This window comes from Ziziphus jujuba, chromosome 11, assembly GCF_031755915.1.
Source record: "Ziziphus jujuba cultivar Dongzao chromosome 11, ASM3175591v1".
Lineage (NCBI taxonomy): Eukaryota > Viridiplantae > Streptophyta > Magnoliopsida > Rosales > Rhamnaceae > Ziziphus > Ziziphus jujuba.
The window spans coordinates 26032501-26042500 of record NC_083389.1 but is presented as its reverse complement, the minus strand read 5'-3'; the positions used below and the strand labels follow the sequence as shown (position 1 = coordinate 26042500).

The window sequence follows — 10000 nt, the reverse complement described above, 5'->3', positions numbered from 1 at the left end:
TGAGAAAGATGTCTGCATATACGGGCAAATCGGTCGATAATCTCAAAATCTGACAAATCGGCCCATGTCGACTTACTAACAGGATGTCCTAATGCGTTACAAAATTTCATTTTAGCCAATGATCCAATCATTGGGCTAATTGGAACTAATGTATCAAGCTTCTTTATAGCATTATCCATTATAAATGAATTTTCTAGCATTTAACTCTGTACCACTAAAAGATTTAGTCACACATTAAAAGATAGCCTAAAAAGCCGAAAGAATGGTTGGCTAATTGGTTTATATAGATCTTTCTTGGTTGAGCCCACAGATAAAAATGACATTGCCATAAAAGGACAAGAAAATATTTCCATATATTCATTAGAAGAGGCGTATCTTTTGAAAGCAAAATTGATTTTCCTTGATATCTAACATAATGCATGAAAGGCTCCGTGAAGAACCATAAGACTGCCGGAAAATCATTAGAAAAGACTTCTTGTACAGGATGTTTTATTTTTCCATAGAAATAAATTCGCTCAAAAAATACCCCAGAAGATGTTAATCGTAAACGAGAATATCAGTTACTGAGAAAAAGTAAGATGGATTCGTATTCATAAACATGAGAATTATATAGGAACAAGAAAAATCTTGAATTACTTTTCAAAAAAAAAAGAAATAGATTTTTTTGGAGTAAAACAACTATTCCAATTATAATACTCATGAAGAAAAAGCCGTAAATGCAAAGAAGGGGCATCTTTCACCCAATAGCGAAGGGTTTGAATCAAGATTTCCAGATGAATGGGATAGGGTATTTGTACATCTGATACATAATTTAAATGTGGGAATTTGTCCTCTAAAAATGGAAATATTGAATGAATTAAAAATTAGAATATTTTATGATTTCTGGCCTCAAAGATACGAATCGTAGGAATCATAAGGAAAATGGAATTTCCACAATGACTGCAAATCCCTCTGATATATTTGAGAATACAAATTCTTGTTGTACCCAAAACATTTATTTTGGTCAGAATCATTAGCGGAAATAATCAAATGGTTTTGGTGATACATTCGAGTAATTAAACATTTTACAATTAGTAAACTAGATTTATTATCATAACCTACATTTTCCAGCAAACTCGATCCATTTAAACCATGATCATGAGCAAATGCATAAATATACTCCCGAAATACCCTTGAAATTCTTCCATTTCAAATTCGATTTGAACCGGAGATAAGGGGTTTATTGGGTTGTCAAATGATACATAGATACAATCAAAACAAGGTATTATAGTATGAAAAAAATAGATACCTCGGAAAAAGGTAAGACCATCTGCAGACTCTCTATCCTCTCTTTGTTCATCTAAGTGGTTTATGTTTAGTCTAAGATAACAAGATGGTTAGAAATCCTTTATTTTTGCAATCTAATCGCTCTTTTGATTTTGAAAAAAAAAAAAAAATCTCTTTATCAATATACTGCCTTCTTCTACACATTTATCTCCACCTCATAATGGAGAATACCTCATAGGTAGGACTCATAAAAAATGGATAATCTCTCATGGAAAAGCCTTTCCCATGTCAAGCACTAATATATTTTTAACGTCTAATTAGTTCGGGTAATCATTCGGATAATCATTCAAAAATGAAGATCAAAAGCTCGTTACTCTTTGTTTCTTTATAATTGGGGCCACAGTTGGGCTCGTTACCCAATTTTTAATGAATCAAGATAACCATTGGTTCCGGTATAAATAGTCATTATCTGTTCTTCCACCGCAAGAGGGGCGGATTGAGATTGTTTGAGTAACTCACGTAATCGTTGACCTCTTGCCAATTGATTCTGAGTAACTTTATTGAGATCAGAAGCGAATTGTGCAAAGGCTTCTAATTCTGCGAATTGCGCCAATTCTAATTTTAATTTGCCAGCTACTTGTTTCATGGCTTTAATTTGAGCTGCGGACCCTACTCTGGATACAGAAATAGCCACATTGATAGCAGGTCTGATTCCGACATTGAATAGATCGGTAGATAAGAATATTTGTCTGTCTGTAATGGAAATTACATTAGTAGGAATATAAACAGAAACATCTCCCGATTGAGTCTCAACTATTGGTAAAGCAGTCATACTTTCTTCACCTAAATGAGAACTTGATTTAGCGGCTTTTTCCAAAAGGCGTGAATGCAAATAAAAAACATCTCCCGGATAAGCTTCTTGGTCCATCGGTCTGCGAAATAAAAGAGACATTTGGCGATAAGCCTGTGCTTATTTTGAGATATCGTCATAAATAATTGAAGTGTGGTGTTCGCGGTACATAAAATATTCAGCCAGAGCAGCTCCTGTATAAGGAGCGAGGTATTGTAATGTAGTCAGAGAATCAGCCGTTTCAGCTACCATAATAGTGTAATCCATTGCTCCCTTTCCTGTAAAGCAGTCACCACCTGAGCCACAGAAGATGCTTTTTGACCAATAGCTACATAAACGCATATTACATTTTTCCCTTATTGATTGAGAATCATATCTGTGGCTACTATTGTTTTACTAGTTTGCCTGTCTCCAATAATTAATTCTCGCTGACCACATCCTATAGGAATCATCGAATCAATAGCAATAAGTCCTGTTTGAAGAGGCTCATATACTGAAACGTCTCGAAATAATACTCGGGGTGGGAGATTCAATTAACCGGGATTCAGAAGTTGAAATTTCACCTCAACCATCAATAGGTTTAGCAAGAGCATTTATAACACGGCCCAGAAAAGCCTCACTTACCGGGATCTAAGCAATTCTTCCTGTTGCTTTTACAGAACTTCCCTCTTGTATCATCAAACCGTCACCCATTAATACAACACCGACATTATTTGATTCCAAATTCAAAGCAATGCCTATCGTACCTTCTTCAAATTCTACTAATTCCCCTACCATTACTTCATCAAAACCATAAATACGAGCAATGCCGTCGCCTACTTGGAGTACAGTACCGGTATTTAAAATTTTTACTTCTCTATTATATTGCTTAATACTTTCACGAATAATGTTACTAATTTCATCTGCTCGAATAGTTACCATGAGTATTTCTTAATTCTTTATTTTTGTTCGAAAGAAAAATAATGCCTACAGTAGAAAGACTAACCTTTTATTTCTTTCATTGTTCCAAACATGCCAATATTAGTATTGATGGTACGTAAAAGTAACTCGGTGTTCAAACAACTATTTAGAGTTCCTAGAGCTCCTTGTATGGCTTGTTGGAAAACCCATTGTCGAACTTGATTAATAGCTTTTTGTTGTTCAAAATGAACGGTTTCATTTTTGTAATTTTCTAGTTGTTCCAAGGTTTTATAAGTTGAATTAATCAAATTCAATTTTTCTCGTTCTATTTCAGAGTATCCATTCACTCGAAACTGCTCTGCTTCCATTTCGACTTTCCGCAAGCGGGACCGGGCTTTTTCCAGCTTTTCCACGGCCCTCCTGCATAGTTCTTCTGAATTTTAAATATTCTTCAAGATCTGCTGTTTTTGATTATCTAATAAATCACTTAATGAAAGTAGATTATCTTTCCATTCATTTCAAAACTTCCACGATCTCTTCCTAAACCAAACATGAATCTTTTGATTCATTTGACTCTCACGCCTAATTACTTATGTATGGGGGAAGCTTTCTACTTTTTTTAATGTATAGAAACTGATCACTAATCCAAGAACATAATATTCGGAGGACTCTTCTAACCAAACAAATAATTGTCAGCAAAGTTGTTTTTTTTTTTTTTTCAAATCCAAAGAATTCTTTTTACTTTATAAAAGAGAAACTGATCACAGGTCATCGATTCAGCATTGGATAAAAAAGAGAAAAAAGGGGGGGGGGGTGAAATATCCATTTTTCTAATTTTTAAAAATAAAATACAAATAACGGGTTCAAATCATTTTTTTTATCGATATGAGTGTTTTATATCGAAAAAAAAAATTCCAACTCTTTGAAACCATTTATGGATTAACATATTCTGTATTAACATAGTAGTAGAAAGAGTACCACACTGCATATGAACTTCAAACGATTTAGGTTTAACCCTGTTAAAAATCCCACATTATTGGTTGATAGAGAATCAAAGTAGATTTACCAATGAATCACGAAATGCTATGGTTTTTAAATATGATTTCTTAATTTATTCAGAAGTACTTTGCGGAATTGTGCACCTTTTCGAGTTATAACGAAAAAAAGTGCAGTTGGTTGGATCCAGCCTACTCTTGAAATAAACAACTCGCACACACTCCTTTTCCAAAAAAAAATCAATACACCAAAGACTACACTTAGATTTTTTGGATTTGTTGTTAAAATATTAGTATTAAACCCAAAACTCCTAGCGAATGGCCAATAACCTAAGGAAAGGATAGAATCGGTTACATTTTTCATATGGTCTCCTCTTTCTTATTCTTATAGATAGACTAATTATCTATATTTTTTTATTCTATTATTTTTCTAAATTAAATAGGAATTGGGTAAAAGTTGAAATATATGTATATATTGATTTATAGATGTAAATGGATTTTTTTTTTCAATTGGAAATTTGCAATAAGTGGAAATTTCCAATAAGAATGATACTTATTAGAATTAGGTACCAGGTCTCATGCCAGTTGCGAAATAAAATTGATTGTTTGTTGTGATACTTCCTAAAAAAAGTTCCATTAGACTAAGAGAAGAAAGCGAGTTAATCGGCTAATTTAATTCCTCATCCTCAAACCAATCCTTCCAGGGGGTTGTTGTCACAACGAATATGAAATTGTAGGAGTGAAATCTTAATATAATTTGAAAAAGCAAGAGCAGCAAATCCAAGGAAATAAAAAAGAAAAACAAAAATATTTTTAGGATTAAACAAAGGGATTCGCAAATAAAAGCGCTAATGCCACAACCAGTCCATAAATTGTTAAAGCTTCCATAAAAGCCAGACTAAGAAATAAAGTACCTTGTATTTTTCCCTCTGCTTGGCCTGCGATAGTACCTTGCCCAACCCCAGGTCCAATAGAAGCAAGCCCGACAGCCAATCCAGCAGCAAGAACGAAAGCGGCAGAAATAAGTGGATTCATGATAAATTCCTCGTAAAAAATAAAGAAAATAAAGAAATAGTTAATGATACAATCAACTAATGAATTATGGCTTACTTATTCCATCGCTAAGATTTATCCATTCAAAGTCACTAAAAACCTCGAATTGAAATAATAGTATTCTTGAAGCAACAGAATTGCTTCGATATTTTCCTATCCAAGTAATTTTTGTTAATTCGTACGACTTTTGTTTGGCCAGTTCTTTCTTTTTTATTTTTTTTTTCCGAACCATTCTTTGAATTCTTTGTTCTTTTTCATGATTTAAATTCATTCAATATTCAAAATAAATTACAGTCAAAATGGAAGGACTTATATTGGAATCCCTATCTAAATATTGGAATCCCTATCGAAATTCATAACACAATAGTGGGGCAAATTAAATATATCTTTAATTCATATATACCTAGTTAATATCGAATATCACATATACATGTCTTTCCCCCATAACGTAAACCAACTATTCATATCATAGATTCAGTCAGATTCTAGAATCATTGTTCAAAACATACACAAGAATTGTCTTATAACGATTAGATTACATACATCTAGTTTGACCCCACCCCTCTCCTCTAACCAACCCCTTTTTTTATAAATATCCTTTTTGTAAACCCTTATCTTCTATTTTTATTTATCATTATCCACATGAGTACAATCAATCTAATTGACAAATTTGTTAGACATAATCATTGCATAGAAATATCAAGATTTAGTGGATCGAAGTTCATGTAATTTATTATTTATTAATTGTTTTGGTCAATCGGTGAATTGAATGAACAAAACAATATCAATAAAAAGGAAGTATTCATTGGAGGGTGGTATAAATCGACCAAACAGGAATTTGAGGAAAAAGATCTTTTAGATCTCTTTCCTTTTTTTTTTTTTTTTTCAATTTCTTAACTTAATATTGTAATATTCTTTTTACTATTACTCTAGATCGTATATACTTTATTTTTATTTTGATCTTATTTGTATATTTTTCTTCCCTAAGTCTAAGTGAATTACTTTGAGACACGTAGACATGCCATCAGGCTAAGCTAAAAAAAAAAAGACTATGTCGAAAACTAATCAATGATGACCTTCCATGGATTCGCCTATATAGGCCACAGCTAAGGTTGCAAAAATAAGAGCTTGAATGCCACTTGTACATAATCCAAGGAACATGACAGGTATGGGAACCACTAAAGGTACTAAAGAAACAAGAACAACAACAACTAATTCATCGGCTAATATATTTCTGAAAAGTCAAAAACTAAGCAATAAGAGTTTTGTGAAATCTTCTAAGATGTTAATGGGCAAAAGGATTGGGGTTGGTTGAATGTATTTACCAAAATAACCTAATCCCTTTTTTGAAAGGCCCGCATAGAAATAAGCTACTGACATGAGTAAAGCTAAAGCAACAGTAGTATTTATATCATTTGTTGGGGCGGCTAACTCCCCATGAGGTAACTGTATGATTTTCGAGGGTAAAAGAGCCCCTGACCAATTCGAAACAAAAATAAATAAAAACATAGTTCCAATAAATGGAACCGCGGGACCATATTCTTCTGCAATCTGCGTTTTGCTCACATCTCGAATGAATTCAAGGACATAATCAAAGAAATTCTGACTATCACTCGGAATGGTTTGTGGATTACGAACAGCTATAATGGCTGAACCTAATAAGATAGCAATTACAACCCAAGAAGTAATAAGTACTTGGCCATGGACTTGGAAACTTCCTATTTGCCAATAGAAATGTTGGCCTACTTCCACCCCGGATAGATCGTATAACTCTTTTAGTGTGTTGATGGAACATAATAAAACATTCATATTAACCTCTAAAAGAAACAGAACTTTAAAAGGAATTATTTTGATTCAACCATCTCATTTTCGATTTGCATACTTGCATTGGATATTTTGAATACCTACTAATCGCATAATATCCTCGGTTATTTTTATCTCTTTTGTGTGAGTCAGAAATAGTAACCGATTCAATAAACCTATTCTATGGAGTTCCAAAAATAATTTACTTATCTTATTATTAATCAAGAATTTCATATATAGCTAGAACGGCCCTCACAAATAGCAAATACTAATTTGTTAAGAATTAATCGAATTGAAGCTATAGCATCATCATTTGCCGGAATCAAAATATCTACTAGATCTAGGTCACAATTTGTATTAATTAAACAAATCATTGGAATGCCCAAAGTCATACATTCGCGAAGAGCTGTAATTCTTCTTGCTGATAAACAATTATTACAATATCAGGCAACCCAGTCATATATTTAATCCCACCGAGATATGTTTGCAAGTGAGATAATTGTCTCTTCAACACAGCCGCATCCCTTTTCAGAAGACGATTGAGTCTTCCCGTCTTTTATTCCATTCTCAAGTCCCTGAATTTATGAAGTCTCATTTCTGTAGTATACAAATTCGTTAACATACCACCAAGCCATTTTTTATTAACATAATGACACTGAGCCTTTATTGCAGCTCGTGCTACTGAATCCGCTGCTTTATTTTTGGTACCAACAATTAAGAATTGTTTTCCCCTACTTGCTGCATCAAAAACTAAATCACAAGCTTCCACCAAAAACCAAGCAGTTCTGGTAAGATTTATAATATGAATACCTTTACGCCTTGCAGAAATATAAGGTGCCATTCGAGGATTCCATTTCCCAGTACCATGACCAAAATGAACTCTTGCTCCCATAATCTTTTCCAAATTGATGTTCCAATATCTTCTTGTCATTTCTCCCCACACTTCTCTTTTTCTTTTTTTTTCATTGAAAAAAAAAGAGAAGCTGAAATAGAAATAAATAATTGTTCCCACGGAACCTTATCTTCTACCAAAGATTGGCCATTGATACACGATCCAGACCATTCATTTATTTCTATTCATTATTATCTTTATTTCTACTACCAAATTAAATGACCACAACACAAATAAAAAAAAGGATGAATTCGCTTTTGGGAATCATTAAATCCTAGAAACGATTGTTCTGATATATCATGTAAATTCTTTGAAAAGCAAAAATTAAATAATTCTCTGTGGTCCAACAAAATGTCTGTCATTTCCCACTCGAATAAATTCTTCATTTTCATTTCCAAGGGAATGTTGTGATGTTGCCTTGAACGGTGCACTAATCTTTTGAATCCGGTCCCAACGGGTATCATCCCCACTAGAACAACGTTCTCTTTCGGACTTTTCAACCAATCAATATGACCACGTAGAGCAGCTTTTGCTAAAACACGAGTGGTTTCTTGAAAACTCGCTTCGGATATGAAACTTTGAGTATTTAAAGATGCTTTCGTTATTCCTAATAATATGGCTCTGTAACAAATCACTTCTTCCAAAGCACGCCCCGTTCGTTCCGCTCGCAACAATCCAATTAGTTCTCTTGGTGAGAAAACATTAGGCATTCCATCTTCTGAAATTAGTACTTTTAATGTTATTTGACGTACAATAATTTCTATATGTCTATTATGGATTTGCACCCCCTGGGATCGATAAACCTTTTGAATCTTATTAACCAAAGAGATACGACTTTGCGCTATAGTTAGCTTAGCACCAATCAAGAATCCCCAAGGAATTCCAAGAACTCTTGTTGTATATTCGTTCCAGCTCTCAACCCTCTTTTCTAGGTTCACGATATTGAATCAATCGAGCGCACTTCTAACACTTGTTCCACTTTTGGAAGACCCTGCGTTATATCACCAGATCTCAATTTTTCATATATAAATGTAAATAATGTATCTCCTTTGGAAAGTATTTCTCCATAATGGCCATGAGCATTTGCTCCTGGAGTGGCCAAATAAGGCTTTGCTGATCTTATTACTACAATGTCAATTTGAACAGTTATAACTTGGCCCGATTTTAGGTATGGTCCTCTTTTAGCTATACATACATTTTCACAAATAAACTGCCCCAGGCTAATTATTGTAGATGTTTCTACACAATAATTATGATTATAATTATGATGGAGAAAATGCCAATTTAAGTTGAATGGATTCAAAAGGATGTTATTGCATGGAGCGCAATTATAAATTCTCCCATTTTCATCCATTAAACAATATTTAAGTACTTGAAAAGTATGTTTTAAATTGCCAAGTTCGAAATATTTAGTTACCGAGATCTGATTATGAGTTTTTAAAAGGTAATTATCAATTTGAAAGGCTGTTCCTAAAGGGCCTAACGAATTCCTAATTGGAGGATCTCTTTTAATTGATTCTTTTATTACATTGGAATATTTCACATCATTGAATGGACCCATTTGAAAACAATTACACGATGACAAAATTATCAAAGATTGAGATTCCTTACTTCTATTCAACAACGTATGAATAGTTCCTTGATTTTGGCTAAGTGATTGTTGAATCCTTTCCTTGGAATAAATAGAATAAAATGGATTAGTATGGTTTGACCTATTATCAGAGATCAATCCTGAACTTGACGGATCATTCCTTTTTCTGATATACGAAATATGGGATTTCACTAAGTTGATTCTTAGGAAATCTCGAATCAGACCATTTATCTTTACTTTAACAAAGGAAGCGTGGGCCTCTTCGATAGAAGAAGTTTTTTTGTCTGGGTCCCAATTCAACACTAAACAAGTCCAAACTAATTGAATGCTTGTGCCAGAAATTCCCCGAATTGGTTTGCCATTTCCATAAAGAATATAATTTACAACTCTAAGTTCTAGATTATCACATATATGATTATGAGCCGAACCAAAACAAAATATTTTTTCTTGGTAGGTGTGATCCATTGGACATAGATCCAATTTTTCAATTTTTTTGATTCCTTACATTTTTTTTTACCGTTCCCGGCGGTATCAAGATGCTGCTGTGTCAAAATATCTTATCCATATCTACAGCAAAATGGATATCTCCAGAAAAGATTTTAAGTTCACTCTTTTTTTTTTCTCTCCACTCGTACCAATCCGCCTGCTCG

The 10000-nt window shown here is 33.4% G+C and overlaps 1 protein-coding gene and 3 pseudogenes across 1 annotated transcript; all 4 read right to left on the bottom strand.

Moving 5' to 3' along the window:
- Positions 1 to 1678: 1678 nt before the first annotated feature.
- On the bottom strand, positions 1679 to 3041 carry LOC125419589 (ATP synthase subunit alpha, chloroplastic-like; annotated as a pseudogene).
- Positions 3042 to 6306: 3265 nt separating this feature from the next.
- Positions 6307 to 6995, bottom strand: LOC132799983 (ATP synthase subunit a, chloroplastic). Its single transcript, XM_060812811.1, has one exon. It carries the CDS (start codon positions 6871 to 6873, stop codon positions 6307 to 6309), a length of 567 nt encoding a protein of 188 aa, XP_060668794.1. The 5' UTR covers positions 6874 to 6995.
- Positions 6996 to 7097: 102 nt separating this feature from the next.
- LOC125419854 (small ribosomal subunit protein uS2c-like) lies at positions 7098 to 7819 on the bottom strand (annotated as a pseudogene).
- Positions 7820 to 8083: 264 nt separating this feature from the next.
- LOC125420345 (DNA-directed RNA polymerase subunit beta''-like) overlaps positions 8084 to 10000 on the bottom strand; it is a 5067-nt pseudogene continuing 3150 nt past the window's right edge.